Below are 16418 nucleotides of genomic sequence, written 5' to 3'. Positions count from 1 at the left end.
AACTTAGGCTGGATGTGTGTGTGTGTGTGTGTGTGTGTGTGTGTGTGTGTGCGCGCGCATGTACCCAAAAATACTGAGAGGAGAATAGAGGAGAAGGGATTACAGCATGGCCTTCCCTGGGTGGGGGTGTGTGTGTCATTTATTGCTTTCTGTCTCTTCAGCAATTGCATCTGCCCTATAGCAAAAATACCTCATGGAAAAAAAAAAAAAAAGGACAAATGTTTAGTATGACTCTTCCCTTTGGCTGCCCAGTATTTATACTCTTCTTTCTTACCATTTCTATGCTTAGGAAGATAAAATGCCCCGGTCAGTATAAAGCACCTCTCCCCTATATGGCTGAAAAGACAATCACCTACTCCTCAGAGGTTCTGCTCTGTGAGTTCTTCTTTGTCTGTCTTCTGTCCCCATCTGAGATGAGCAGTGGCAAGATGACTTTGTTGGGGGCTGCCATGAATTAAGTCCTTATTTTTGTTAGTTAGGTCTTGGAGTTGTCTTAAGGACCAAGTGACTGTAAGTCACTACCAGTCAGAGTTCTTTGGCAGTATAACTTAAAAATATAATTGGTGCTGGGTAGTTAAAGCAAGTGAATCCCACATGTTCAACTGTGCAATTCTAGTTCTGGACCCAGTGGCTTGAGAAACACATTGGGTACATGTGCATGTGTGCCCAAAATTCTAACAGGAGGGAGAGATGGAAAAGAAAGAATTGCAGCGTAAGGCATGGGGCGGGGGTGCCTTCTCTTTAGTGAGTGTATGTACCCTCTAGCAAAAAAACAGCACAAAACCCATCTGTATGTATCTGTTCTATATTTATATGTATCGGGAAGGTCAATGATGTGTTTTTGCATAGAAAAACAAAAAAATATGCATGACTTTTCTGACAATCCAGTATATATAGCTCTAGATATATATTTAATGGCAGCTCTAGATACATATCTAGAACTATATATATGTGTGTGTGTGTATGTATATATAACTATGTGTGTGTGTGTGTGTGTGTGTGTATATATAGAGAGAGATGTTATTTAAGGTTTATTTACTACCGTGGACCCATGACCATAACGGAAGGGACTGCCGAGGACCAAGGTTTTGAAGTCAGAACTTGGTCTGAGAACTTGTCTTCTGACCATTCTGCTCTACAGATTGTCATAGTTCTTGGTTAGTAAAAGCCACGAGGAGCCAATAAGAATTAAGCAGGAGGATGGGGTGTTGTGTCTTCAGAGTGAGAAGGCTCTTCCTTTCTCAGGCCATAGAGGCAGAACATTTGGTACTTGGGATAGGTTGTAGTTCTTCTCTGTCTTCCACCTTTAGGCAGAGTGACTCCTCCTCTGAGCAGCACCTTAGATTTTCTCTCTAGCCTTCTGAGACTGGTCAGTTTGACAGTGAACTTTTGTTTTTCTTGTAGATCCTTAAGAAGTAGGCAATACTTGCCAGAAGTCTGGCATCCAGGTTTCCCTCAGATGCCCTACTGTTGTAAGCACAAGGTCCATGTCTCAAGGCACAGCGGGCCATGATAGCTGTTTTGCTACTAGACATTAAAGATGGTCATGTTGATAGCCCAGGATGGTAGGGGCTCACGCTCTCTGCCCTATGCCTTAGCCTAGCCAGTCCATGATTTTTTTTTTTTCTTTTCTTTTTAGAGGTTTTTGCCTTAGGGACACTTGCTTGCCAAGGGGGTTGGGGGTGGGTGAGAGAAAGAGAGAGAGTGACAGACAGACAGTACCAGGAAAAGTGAGAAATCACTCCAAGGGAGATAGCCATGCTTTAATCCCTTCTCCTCCATTCTTCTCTGGAGATCTTGGGGTATGCATGCATGCACACCTGGCATGAGTTTCAAGCCACCAGGTTTGGAATTCAAACCCTGGTCCGCCATTTGGGAGTCCAGTGACGTAACTGCTACACGATCTGCTGGCCCTCAGTCCATGCTTTTTAAGGTGTGTTTCTTGCAACACTCCACTTCCAGGTACCACTTTCTTTTATTAGGTTAGATGCTTCTTCTTGCAAATAATAGAAACGTTAATTCAAACAGCTTAAACAATAAAGTGGACTAATTGGCTTACGTGACCAAAAACTTGAGAGATGAGGGGTGGATGTCAAATGCAATTTGATCCAGAGGTTTGTGATGTCAACAGGACTCCAGTTCTCTGCAGTTTTCTTGCCCTACCCTCCTCCATGTATTGTCTTCCTCCTCAGACTAACCGTTCTCATGAAAGCAGAGCTGGCTGTAGCAGTTTGAAGTACCACGTCAGCAAGTCACGCCATTCAGAGTGCGGAGAACCTTTGTCCAGTATAGTCATATACTGCACAATGAAGTCACATATATGACAGTGGTCCCATGAGATTATACATAGAGCCTGTGTATACACTGCTAGGACATAGCTTCTAGCTTTGTATAAATATTGTGGTCATGCCATGATGAAATCGCCTAGTGACGCATCATCCAGAGCTGTCCCTGTTGTTAAGTGACCCATAAATGTATTCCAAGCCAGAGTCTCCAGCTCAGTCACATGCCAGCCTGAATCAGTGATAGTAGCTCGGAGATGGGAATATGTTGATTGACTTGTCTTGGGTCCATGCTAATTCTTGGAGCATCAGCTCTCCTAGAACATCATGGATTCCCATGAGGTTTTTGGAAGGGTAAAAGGCAGGGCCTTTAGAAAGTAGAAAATGGAATTAAAGTACGGGGTTGTTTTTGGCACAAAAAAGAAAATTTTAAATGCATTTTTTCGTAACAGGCATTTTCCATGAACTTTTTAAAGACTGCCACGTATAAAACATAATGTATCCCTAGTTTAATTCTCCGTATAGCCCCAAATGAAATCCATTGATGGTTTATGGAAATGTGGAGTTAGCAAGTGATGTTGAAATTTATTTCCATAGTGAGCATAGCTCCTTCAGAGAAAGAAAAACGACTCAGTTGATTTCATCAAGATGTCACAGTGAACCTGATCCAGGTGGGGGTGATGGCCGCAATACGGGAAACCAGTTCTTTTGTAGGAAGTACGTGCAGAGCATCATGTTGGTGTCCTGTTTTTACCTTGAGAATGAGGGAGGCTGTTGCTATATATTCTCCCAAAGTAACTAGATGCTAAAAATGATTTTTTTTAAAAAACAGTGCTCAAATGACTAAATGAATCTTGATCTTGCTTTGCTTTCCTTTGTTGCTGTACATGTTTTGGTTTGCAGAAATGATATTTTCTTTCTTTTTGAAAAGAATTATTTATTTTATTTATTTTGATTATTTTTTAACTTGACCAGAGAGTGAGTGAAAGAGAAAAAGAAAAAGTGAGAAAGCAAGCCTCCAGATCCAGGACTTGAACTGAGACTGGCCATGTGGAGTCCAGTACTCCACCTGCCAGCCCCTAGAAATTCCATTTTCAGAGTTTTTCACTTTTTTTTTGCTAATTGTCTGTAACTCAGAATTTGTTTTGTCCTCTACGCCCCTTCGACTTAAAAGTTGGAATAAAAGTATAAAAATTAGAACCCACGAAAACCTCCTTGAAACAGAGTAGAAAAGAGAGTGATACAGGTTTAATTACAGAGAAGGATTGCTGTTTAATTATTGTTACCTGCAGTGAAGCGGTGTTGTCTTTCTGCAGCTGTTTCTATAAATAGACTCCATACAGGAATCTACCTCAGGGCAGTGAGTTCCCATTCAACATCTTTGCTTAATTTAAATCACTGGTTTTAAGTAGTTATTTTTGAAACCCTTCTCAGGTTGACTTCCCCCTTAATCTTTAAGCCTTCCCCTGCCAAATTATATGTAATGTATTGCAACTAGAATACACTTGGCATTGTATGAGTCTGAGAACGTGAAACTTGATTTGTATGTTAATTTATTGTGACAAAGCTTGGCCCCTTAAGGTCCTGTTCCTGTGCAGTCCTGCTCTGGACTGGGATGTTGGCTGAGTTCTCTCCCTGGCTTCAGCTGCATCTCTAGAGAATGGCTAGTGCCTCCCACTCCCATTGGTTTTATTCTTTAAAATGCAGGAGGCCATTCTTTGGGTTACCATTCTTGGGTTTTAGTGATATCTGGGGCTGTTTATTGCAGGTCTAGTTGGTATTAAATTAAAAAAAAATAGATTAACGAAAGAGTTACTTAATTTTCCTTTTGAATATTAAAAACCTCCTTATTTTTTTATTTTTTTATGAGAGAACCTTTTGGTTTCTCCTTAATTTCTTTAGCATTTTAGAGCCAAAAAATTTTTAATGGGGTCAAACAAAAAAAGTATGTTTATGAGTTCATATATATTGCTAGAAGTTAATTATAATAAATTTAATTATCAACCTTCTCAGTTCTTTTTAAAATAGTCCAACTAAGGACCAGCAGATGATGTAATGGTTATGTTGCTGGACTCCCATGTAGTCGACCACAGTTCAAGTACAGACCCAGTGGCTTAAAACTCATGCTGGGAGGCCAGCAGTTGGTGTGGTGATTAAGGGCACTGGCCTTCCCCATGGCCGACCGTGGTTTGAGTCCCTGACCTGGTGGCTTACTTTCTCACTTCCCCTCTCTCTCTCACACTCTGTCCCTCTCTGGTCAAATTTAGATAGATAGATAAATAAACAGATGAATAAAGTTAAATAAAATAACTCTTTAAAAAAAATTCATGGTGGGAGCGTGTGTATGTGTGCTCAGAAATTCCAAGAGGAGAATGGAGGAGAAGGGATTGCTGTGTGGCCATCACTCCAGGGGATGATATGTTGCTTTCTATTTCTCTGTCTCTCTGGCATGTGCATACATCCTAGAGTAGAAAATGTATCTTAAAAAATATATATATATATATATATATATATATTCCAACTAAATATGGTTTATTTTAAAATTTTATTATTAATTTTTTGGAGAACCTTTTGCTATATAGGGCATGTGTGTTCGTCAGAAAGACAAACAGAAAGCGAGAAATCACCCCCTGGGGGGATGGCCACACTGCAATCCCTTCTCCTCCATTCTCCTCTCAGGATCTTGGGCACACACACACATGTGCCTGGCACGAGTTTAAGCCACTAGGTCCTGGACTTGAACCGTAGTTGACTACATGGGAGTCCAGTGACATAGTCATTACGCCATCTGCTGGCCCCAAAATTTTATAATTATTTTTTAATCTGCAGATCAACCAGTGCCATAGTGGTTATGATGGCTGGATCCCACTTAGCTGAACATGTGGTTCAAGTCTTGGACCCCAGCAGCTTGAAAACCACTGAGTGAGTGCGCATGCCTTTCTCAGATCCCGAGAGGATAAAGGAGGAGAGAACATCTGCCAGGGAAGATGGCCACACTACAATCTCATCTCCATCCTCTCCTCAGGGCTTGGGCAGCATACACACATGCCTAGTGTGTTTTTCAAGCTACCACGTCCAGGACTCAAACCGTACTGTCAGCCATGTGGGATCTATAGCTGCCTTATCATCACGCCACTGGCTGGCCCCTAAATACAGTTTATATTGCTTCTAAGAGATCTACTGATGTTCTAGGCTAGAATAGAATTGAAGGATATTTGCTTACATTCTGTTCATTGCATGTTAATTAAGCAGACTGACCTTAATGAGATATAGTATGTCTGAGTGATACCTCAAAGGAAAGAATCAAACATACTATAACATTCAATATTAGGGGCATGTATATACTTAAGTATTTATTAGTATTCTGAAGTATTATTCAGTTTTAGTATACTGAAGTTATGTAAAACTGACTTTTGTATTGGAAATATTTAGAGAGAATGACCCAGGGAATTTAGTTCTACCGTTTTACTTTATAGCTCTGCTAGTATTAGAAAAATAACATAAACACATGCACAGTTGTCTGCACATAGGGCACACACACACACACACACACACACACACACTCTTCACACATTTTCCTGTGATTTGAAGGAATTTTGGTAATCTTGATAGCGAACAGACTGGAAGGCCTCCCTTGGGTGGCCCCACACATATTAGTGGGATAGAATGTTGCCTTGGTAGTGTGCCTCTTTCTACTTGGTAGACTTCCATATTGGTTCCCAAAGGGAAGCCAGTTTTTCTTTTCTATTCATTGCATGTTAATTCGAACTACTGTTATAGTGATATGTCTGTTGGAATAAGACTTAAGAACATGGAGGTCACTCTTGCCAGGATATATTATATAGGCAACCTCTGATTTTACAAGTGCATTGGTATGCAAGAGCTGGGGAAGGAGGTGGGTTGGATTCTTTTGCAAGGGTTTCACAACTTTCAGTTGGGGGAGGAGATGTTCTAAAGGAAAAAACAGAGACCATAGCTTCCTAGTGACTTTTTCTGTCCATGGACTTTGCCTGGGAGAGTGGACAGGGGAAGTGGTTCTTTCGTGGCAGGAGTTTAGCAAATAGGACCAAGTCAGAGACTTTGACATAGGTCATAGGGAGGGGAGGTTATGATGCTTGCTGAGGCATGTGAGGGTCATTCGGAATTATTTTTATTTCTTCAATAGTGCCAGGACCTCATCTGAAATAAATTAACCTGCTTCCTCTTTCCTATAGCAAGACACCATGGCCAAAATGGAGGTGAAAACATCACTTCTGGACAATATGATTGGAGTTGGGGATATGGTTCTTTTAGAACCTCTCAACGAGGAGACCTTCATCAACAACCTCAAGAAGCGCTTTGACCATAATGAAATATATGTGAGTATACATGACCATCATCTGTAGTGTTCAGGCTTTGTATTTTGTGGCAGAGAGCTGGGTTTTCTTGCTCATACTCTCCTCTCTTTTCCCTCTCTGTACCTTTGGGTCCAAAGGTATTTGCTTATATCTTCAGAAAGTGCTTTGAGTGTTTACTGATTTAGCACTGACTAGAGTCAAGTGGCTTTGCTTTCCAAATAATGTTTGTAGAGCATTATCTTTGTGCAGGGTATTGTATTGCCATGGAGCATTCTAGAGCGAGTGGAATTCTTTAGTTCCTGCTTTCCGAGGAACATTAAGTTCAGAAGGAGTTTTGAGATTTATAGGCATCTTCTTGGATATTTTTATGAAGTTAGCAAAGTCTAATTATTGAGAAGTTACTCATTAAAATTCAAGTTAGTGGACTGATTTTTTAGGGGGGAGGAGAGATTTTTTTGCCATACGGTACATGCACTTGTGGAAGAGAGAGACAGAGAGAGAGGAGAGAGAGACAGAGAGACAGAGAAATCACCCTCTGCAGGGATGGCCACACTGCAACAGAGGCCCTTCTCCATTCTCCTCTCAGGATTTTGGGCATGCACGCATGCCCACCTGGTGTGAGTTTTAAGTTGCTGGGTCTGGGACTCAAATAGCAGTTGACGCTGTGTCAGTCCAGCAATGTAACTGCTGCGTCACCTCCAGTCCCAGTAGTGAACTGTTAAAAGACATAAACCTTCATTTGTAGTTAGTAAGGATAGGAACAGATTACTAGGTAAGAGTAAGGGCTTGATCCCTGGAGATTCTGGAATAGTCATAGCCTGCTGTATAAAGGTATAATGCCATATACAAAAACGAAAACATAACAGTAGGAAAATATTTATGAATCTTTATAAAGGATTTCACAGCCTTACTTTAACTTTTAAATTTTCTAAATATATTTAAAACATGAGAGAAGAATACATTTATATGCAGCTTTTCAAGAATTTACATAAAGCACAGCAACTTGCATCTGGGAAGTAAAGGTGTGCCGTTAACTAAACCAAGAAAGCGGGGCATTGATTCTGTATATACCAGAGGCTGAGAAGAAATACGATGGATTTGGATACAAGTGGTTTTAATAATTCTGCCTTGCTTCTGAGTTCTCTTTTTTAAAAATTTGGTATCTATGGGGCTGTCTTTCCCTTTAGAAAAAAGGTGCATCTGTGGGGCTGACCCTGTAGTGTACAGGAATTAGGTGCTGTACAGAGGAAACTGCATTCCAACATGTCTGACCAGGGTTTGAGTCCCAGCCTCGTCAGCCTGTACAGGCGCATGTGAGCTTGTACCCAGTATTCTGATGGGATGGAGAATTGGAAAAAAAGGATTGTGATGTGACTAGGCCCTATTGGATGGTTCTCACTCTCTTCTACTTTTCATGTACATGCACACATCCATACTCTTTGGCATTTTTAGAAAAAAGGGACCAGCAGTTAGTGTAATGGCTATGTCACTGAACTCCCATGTAGTTGACCGCGATTCGAGTCCCAGACCGGTGACTTAAACTCAGGCCGGGTGCGTGCTTGCCCAAAATCCTGAGAGGAGAAGGGAGGAGAAGGGATTGCGGTGTGGCCATTCCTCCTGGGGGGTGGTTTCTCATTTTCTATCTCTCTGTCTCTCTCTGTCTTTCTCACAAGTGTACATGCCCTATAGCAAAAACCTCTCAAAAGAAACAAAAAGTTATCTGTAAATGGAGAAGAACTTTTTATGAGGGCACCAATCCTATTTATGTAGGCTTTGACCTTATAACCTAATGACCTTTTTAAAAATTGTTTTAAAATTGTTACATTGGTGAATAGACTTCATCATACAAATTTTGGGAGGATGCAAATATTAAAACCATAGTACCAACCATGTTTCAAGAATAACTTTGGATGAATAATTTCTTTTTTTTTTTTTTAAGAGATTTTTTGCTATAGGGCGTGTGTGTTCACCAGAGAGCCAGAAAGTAACAAAAACCCCCAGGGTGTTTGATCATGTGGCAATCTTTTCTCCTCCATTCTCCTCTTGGGATTTTGAGCACACATGCTTACGTGCCTGGCGTGAATCTTAAGGTGCCAGGTCTGGGACTCAGACCACGGTCAACTACATGGAAGTCCAGCAATGTAACCATTATGCCATCTCCTGGCTCTGATGATGAATTTATTTATGTAGTCATTATCTGGGAATTGAATTTGTCATCCTTTTGTTGTTGTCGTTAATTTTTAGAGGAGGGTGCATGTGTTTCCGAGAGAGAGAGAATAAGAAAGCAGCCTCCCATGGGGAATAGTTATACTACAATCCCTTCTCCTCCATCTCTTCCTTCATTGGGGATTTTGGGCATACATGCGCACCTACCTGGTATATTTTTCAAGCTGCTAGATCTGGGATAGTCAACCACATTGGCTGATCCTTCCTTTTTTTTTTTTTTTTTTTCCTTTCTTTTTTTAAAGCTTATTTCTCCCACAAGAGACAGAGAGATATACATACACATATACAGACAGGCAGACAAGCACCTCCAGTAGGGTCTCCATCCCACAATCAACTTCTAGTCTTAGCTAGCTCAGATTATGGGCATGTGCATGTGCATATATGTTTCTGGCATGCACAGGGAGGTCCTGGGACATGAACCTGGGATCTTCCCATGTATTGGGTCATTGGAAAAGTCATGATGAATTTTTTCTCTTCAAAAATGTATCATGACTGGGAACCAGCAGTTAGCGTAATGGCTATGTCGCTGGATTCCCACGTAGTCGACCACGGTTCGTGTCTCGGACCCAGTGGCTTAAAACTCACGCCGGGCGCTTGTGCGTGCGTGCCCAAGATCCCGAGAGGAGAATGGAGGAGAAGGGATTGCGGCGTGACCATCCCCCCTGGGGGGTGATTTCTTGCTTTCTGTCTCTATGTCTCTCTGTCTGTCTGGCGAGCGCACGCGCCCTACAGTGAAAATCTCTCAAAAAAAAAAAAATGTATCATGACTTTTCTGATCCAGTAGGTCCAGTTACATTACTGTTGTGCTACCCCTAGAACTAATTGGCCCCTAGAACTTGCCCTTCTTCTTGATTCTTATTGTTGGAGGTGAGAGAAGATCGACAGTATTGAGAGACATGTAAATACTGCTTTTGGAATATTATTAATTTTGATAACTGGATGCTAAACTGAGATATAGTTATCGTTCAGAGATGTGATTATTTAAAATGTTATCAAAATGGGAAGACACCACTGCAGAACTGGAAAGTGGCCTTGTTTGGTTTGGTAGAGAGGTCCAGTGTCATTTTCCCTCCAGGTGTAGCAGTTCAGGTGGGAAAACCTGACAGTTCTGCAGCTTTAATTGAAAGTGTGATCTGATTCCAAATAAATGAGACTTTAAACATGGGCATTTGAGACAGATAGGAGGAATCAATTATATTGCAACACTACAATGTAATGTTGCTGATCATTTTTCTTTTTGGCTCTAAGAGCATGATTCACTTTTAGATTAATTGAAAGTAAGATGGAGAGCAGAACATTACATGCATTCAAATACCTGATTTGTTGTGGCCACCAGAAATAAAACAATCCCCTTTTTAACAAAATGCCAAGTGTTGACATTCATGGGTCTTTAGTAGACAAAATGTCTGGGTTTCAGCTCTACATAATTTTATTTTCTAAACTATTTTTGGAACGGCCTTTCTGGTTATAAAACAAAAGCAGAAAATTGTTCTCAGCTTCTGGATATTTTTATCAATTAGTATTTTCCATGATACTTTAAGGCTACTATTCCATGGTATGTGTGCCTTTATTTTTGCTAACTTCAAACACATCATGTTCAAGGGCTGACATTCTGTACTTGAAGGGAAAGAAGAAGTGGAATACAGAGTAATGTGTATTACCTTATTATTTTTTTAATGGGGCTTTATGAATGTGTGTGTATGTCTGTGTGCATTTGTATACATATAGAGAAAGGCATGTTAATTTTGGTTACTTCAATGAGGTAGGATGGTGCATGGGGACTGGAGAGGTTACTCTTTAGACTTCTGTATTATAGGACTTAGGTCAAGCATATATTGCTTTTGTAATTAAAAAAAAATACACACACTGCATGTTCAATTCGATTACCATGCTCCCCAGCCCCCACGCCATGCATCTCACCCTTGGGAAATCTATTTTTGGCTCTTGTTCTGATACTACTCCTGCTTTGCTTTTGTTCCTGGGTTGCGCAAAATTGTATAGCCTGATGCCCAAGGCTAAGTTAATATGCCAGGCAATAACAGTGCACTGTCTTACACTTCACTGTGTTTTAAAATTCTTTCCCAGAAAATGAAGATGTAGTTAAAAAAAAGTCTCCTTATACCTTGAAAGTGAATGACTGTCTAGGGTGACCCATCGTGTGAGCACAGTGGAGAGTCATTTTTCTGTTCAAAAGCTATGGTTGATGAGGGGACTTGAGAACAGGGGACTGTTGGCACAGGTTTTTGAACTCTGGGTGCATCCACAGCCTCCACAACCTCCCATGTGAGACAGCAATAGGTCAGGGACCTCTCTTCCTCCTTTCTTCAAATCATTGACTTTGACAGGTGATGAGAATGAGCTGAGTGACTTAAGAAAATGATACCTACTTCTCAGACTGGGGTTAGGTCAACTTTCCACTGTCTATGGGCTGTGTGTGTGAAAGGGTGGACACCTAACCAAACAGATCTGTCAGCTCACTAGGATGAGAAGAGGAGGAGTGGATACTGCAGTGGTCACAGGTTTGGTAGGACGTTCTATAATAAAGTGACCTTCTTGATGTTGATACCAAGACAAAGGATGTGCCTTATGGGAAGCACTTACTACTGGAGTTCTAAGTTCAACTGCTCCTAGAGACATGCTTCTCAGACTTTTCTACCAAACTCCTAATGCTAGACTATCTAGGTTCTCCAGGGATTTGGAGAGCATGTCGAAGTCTGTCTGCTTTAGGGAAATAGTATAGAAATCTTCCAAGGTAACTCAAAGCTACCTTGTTCTATAGTGCATATGAGTTTGTATACTCCTTGCAACGCTTTGAGTAAAATATGCAATCCAAATCTAGAGTATCTGCTGTTTGTTTTGATGGGGGTTCACACATTTGTGCAAATAGCATAGCTTTGATTCGTAGCCTTGTTTGTGACCCAGCAGAGCCTCTGAGTTGGGGCAGTTCCAGACAGGTATGTGGGCTCTACAGTTTTGGTTGTCCCACTGGAGACAGAGGAGGATCAGATGAGATGCCATAGAGGAAAGAATGGGGTACACACAGGGCCAGAGACTCTTTACCCTTCCTCTTGGCAGAATGTGGTTCAAGTTGGGACCAGCTACAGGATGTGCCTTTTGGTCTAGTAGGCCCTTTATGGGGCCAGAGCCTGGGAAATGCTGGTTGTGACATTCCTGAGCTCCGCTTTACTGAATGCTTTCTGTCCTTTGTCAAGCCTTCTTCTGGCCTCCCCACCCTTGCTCCCGGGCCAGATGGAATGGTGGCAGGATTTCATGTGGACTTTTATGTGCTGTAGGAGATAGCAGAGCTGAGACCCAGCCAGACATGTTCTGTTTTTAGGGTGACTGGTCAGGACTGTGGTTCTGTTCAGGAACAGGAAAGCTACAATTTAGCTAAGAACAAGGCCCAGGACAAATTTGGAAACTGCAGAAGCAAGGTGTCTGTTCTCTGACAGAATGTATTTCTGGTGCTGACCAGAAAATTTAGTTTGTTTCCTATCTGAATGGTCAGGTTGGGAATCATCCAGAAATAGAGATCTGAATTAGTTCACCTTTAGCAAATTGTAAGAGTGACTGCTTCAAAAGTCTAATAAAAATTTAACTTTTAGAAGTTAGTGCTAGAATTACGATCTCCATGAGGGTAGAATCAAATGCTTTCATGAAACATACTCAAATATAAATATTGTATACTTGGCTTAAAATATTGCAAAGTTAAAATAATACTGGTTAAGCTAGGTCTTTAGTGCAGTGGTTAAGGATGCTGGATCCCACATTGCTGACTGTGATTTAAATCCTGGCCCTGGTGGTTTGAAAAGTATACTGGAGAAAAGAAAAGTGTACTGGGTACATGTGCCCCAAATTTCGATGCAGTGGAAAAATGGAGAATGGATTGCAGCATCGTGCCCCATTGGGGTAGGAAGAGCTTTCTCTCTCTTCTGTCTCTGTGTTTCTCTCTGGTGAGCACATATGCCCTCTAGCAATTAAAAAAAGTAATACTGGTATTATTTTAAATGTATATATATTTATCTCTTTGAAAATTCAAAAGCATTGTTTATTTATATGCATGACAATCCCTACCTTATGAGTACAGTATAGATTCCTGGGGATATTCATATTTAGTATAAATGGTTTCTTTTCTTTTGTGGCAGAACAAATTGTCACTAACTTAGTGACTCCGAATAACATGCGTTTATTATCTCAGTATTTCCGTGAGTCAGAACTTGGGGCCTGGTGTCGTGGGGTCCTTTGCTCAGGACCTTTACCAGGTTATAGCAAAGGCATTGGCTAGGGCTGCTGTCTCATCTGATGCTTGGACCTTGTCCAAGCTCACGGGGTTTTTGGCAGAGAGTAGGACTGGAGTTCAGACGTCCAATTGAGAGTTATTCCTGCCACCCAGCTGTTCTCTAAGCTATTTTCATGTTAAAATTAACTTTAAAAAGTCTTCTAAGAAAGTGACAAAAGTAGCAAATGCTTTTTTTTTTTTTTTTTTGAGAGGTTTTTTCGCTATAGGGCGTGTGTGCTCGCCAGACAGAGAGAGACATAGAGATAGAAAGTGAGAAATCACCCCCCCAGGGGGAATGGTCACGCCGCAATCCCTTCTCCTCCATTCTCCTCTTGGGATGTTGGGCACGCACGCACACGCGCCCGGCGTGAGTTTTAAGCCACTGGGTCTGGGACGCGAACCGCGGTTGACTATGTGGGAGTCCAGTGACATAGCCATTACGCTAACTGCTGGTTCCCTAGTAGCAAATGCTTTTGAAAGCACTTTCCAATAGTACAGGCATACATAACATAAAAATGTAGGTTTTTTTTTTTTTCCCTGCAGTACCCTATGCCCTTTTCCAGAAGTTACAGTGGTTAACAGAGTGGTGTGTAATGTTCCAAATTATGTTACCTGGAGTAAAAACAGCTTTCCTTGTTCTAGAGTTAGATGTAGGAAGAGGCTCTCTGTCCTCCGCATGGGAAGGACTTTACCCAGAGAACCAAGGCCCAACAAGGTTTGAGTGGAACAGGAGCCATCTTCAGTGCCACTGCCAAACCCACCAAGTCAAGAAGGGAAGGGAAGAGGTGATCCCACACAGTTCACATGCAAGACCTGGACTTGACTGTGTGCGGGGAGGTCACCAGCTGCCTGCTTCATCACTGGGAAGGTAGACCACTAAGGCAGACATGGAATGCAAAGTATCTGTGCTTTTAGGAGTGTGGCTTTGGTGTATGGAGTGGAGTACAACAGGAGGAGGTGAGATAAAACTAGTGCAAAACAGTAGGTCACAGGTCTGAAGAGAAATAAATGTTTCGTCTAATTTCTGAACTTGGTCTTTCTCTTGGACAGTTTTATACAATAACAGCCATTTTGAGGGTAACTTGCAAGTTTCAACCCATGGAAATTTTTTCTCCTCTCCTCTCCCATTCCCTCTCCTCCCCGTCCCCTCCCCTCTCCTCCCCGAGTCCTGCTATGTCTTGGTCCTCCTGCCTCAGCCTCCGTGAGTTGCTGGCATGGCAGGTGCACACTATCCCATCTGGTTTTTTAAAGCAGGCTTGGAATGGGACCTCAGTCATGTGGCCTCAGTCTGCTGAGTAGCATTGTCATCCAGCACGTACTGCTGTGACTGGGCAATACAAGCTTTGTTTTTAAACCTGTCGGTGATTGGAACATTTTTTCCTCTTAAAACTTCTAAAGCTGATATACATTTATCTGTTATTTGCCAATCTTAGAGAGTTCTTTTGTCATGAAGGTATGATGTGGTACTTGAAATATTTGTGTAGTATTTATAACGAGCTAATTTAAATATTCTGGTTGAAGTCATACCAGAAGTTTCATTTGGAAGAAATTAAGGCCTGACATCAGGTCTGCAGAAGTGTCATCTTTTGGAAGCAGTATGGTGGGCGCTAATGCAAAGGCCTAAGCTCCATGGTTAGTGAGACCTGGGCAAGGTCCTTAGTGCATCCTCAGTGCCTCTGAGATTGTTCTCTTCCTGGTAAGATGGTAAATGATAACAGTGAATGTTTTTTACCTCGTTATTGTTCCATGTGTTATTCTAAGCACTTTCCATGTATTACTTAATTTAATTCTTATTAGAGCCCTGCAGGTTTTTAAATGATCTCCATATACATATGACAAAACAAACTCAGAAAGGCTTAGTAACTTGTTCAGAGTCGCACAGTGAGTAGGAGATAGAGCTGAGATTCGTACCTGGGAAGTCTCGCTCCAGAGACTGTGCTCTTAATGGTAGTCCTGCTGATATTACATAATTACTGTGAACATCAGAAGATAACATCAATATAAAAGCAACTTCTGTTTTTAAAATAATAGGGTCTCAGATTGAAAAACATGTTTGCAACAAGGCAGTCTCAAATGACCTGAGCAAATAATTGAAATGCTGATCACTATTCCTGCCATATGCGTTAGCACTCAGCAGTGCAGCGACACTTGAAACGAGTGCAACTTGGAACAAGTGCCTTCAGTTCTAAAGGCATAGATGACCCTTATGTGCTGCTTGCAAGACAAGGGAGAGTGGTAAGAAACCCTGAGGAGGATTTCCACCCTCTCTGGAAGGTGGGAGATCTCAGGAAGAGATTGTTTTTCATCATGTCACTGGTTGGCTGGTGACTGATGGGTGCATGCTGTTCTCCTGTATGAGCAAAGATAGAGGAGGAAGGGGAAGCAGTGGCCATTTCAGCTGCTCCCTATATACATGCATCTGTTTCTGCTGTATATCTATACTGTAGGTAATTTTTAACATTTTTATTCATTTATTCACCTTTTTCTTTTTTTTTTTTTGAGAGATATTTGCTATAGGGTGCAAGTACTCTCCAGAGACACAAAGAGACAGAAAGTGAGAAATCATTCCCCAGGGTGGATGGCCACACTGCAATCTGTTTCCCTCCATTCTCCTCTGGGGATATTGGGCCTGCACGCATACGTGCCTAGTGTGAGTTTTAAGCTGCCAGATCTGGGACTCGAACCACGTTGACTACGTGGGAGTCCAGTGACGTAACTATTATGCGACCTGCTGGTCCCCACTCACCCATTTATAATTTGACCAGAGAGAGAGAGGGAAAGTGAGAAAGCAAGTCACCAGGTCTGGGACTCAAACCATGGTCGTCCATATGGTGGTGTCCAGCACCTTAACCATAATGCCACCTGCTGGCCCCTAGTATAGATAAATTAATAGTAATCCTAGTTTCTAAAGAGAAATGCAGAGCATTGAACTCTGCTTTGCAAGGGGTGGAAGAGTGAGACACATCATGGCCTCAGAGGAAAGGCACGGCAGGCAGACCCAGGTTTCAATTTTGACCATTCACAACCTTTGTGAGTTCATAAAACATGTGATACTTGTTGAGTTGTGGCAGGGCATAAGGGTCATCTTAGTACAGTGCCTGGCATATATTAGGAGTCTTGCACATGGTAGGTACTTTAACTGTGGGAAAACTTGTAAACCCAGAAGAAACTTTTCTTCAAGGTTTTATTCAGACATAGAGATTTTATTTAATTACATTCTTTCTTCTACTGTACCCTGCCTCCTTCTTTGCCTCCTCCCTCCCACCTTCCCTTCCTGCCTTCCTCCTTCTGTTG

General features: G+C 41.7%; 1 protein-coding gene across 3 annotated transcripts in view; it reads left to right on the top strand.

Moving 5' to 3' along the window:
- MYO1B (myosin IB) overlaps window positions 1–16418 on the top strand; it is a 189939-nt gene that overhangs the window by 12025 nt on the left and 161496 nt on the right. For all 3 annotated transcript variants that reach the window (XM_006147812.2, XM_006147811.2, XM_006147810.2), the window contains exon 2: window positions 6497–6640. In XM_006147812.2, coding sequence (XP_006147874.1) covers window positions 6506–6640 — 135 coding nt within the window. In that variant the 5' untranslated portion in view covers window positions 6497–6505. The remainder of the gene's footprint in view (window positions 1–6496; window positions 6641–16418) is intronic.

This window comes from Tupaia chinensis, unplaced genomic scaffold (assembly GCF_000334495.1).
Source record: "Tupaia chinensis unplaced genomic scaffold, TupChi_1.0 Scaffold000225_1, whole genome shotgun sequence".
Classification (NCBI taxonomy): Eukaryota; Metazoa; Chordata; class Mammalia; order Scandentia; family Tupaiidae; genus Tupaia; species Tupaia belangeri.
The sequence above is the reverse complement of the archived record's forward strand: the minus strand, read 5'-3'. Positions and strand labels throughout refer to the sequence as shown.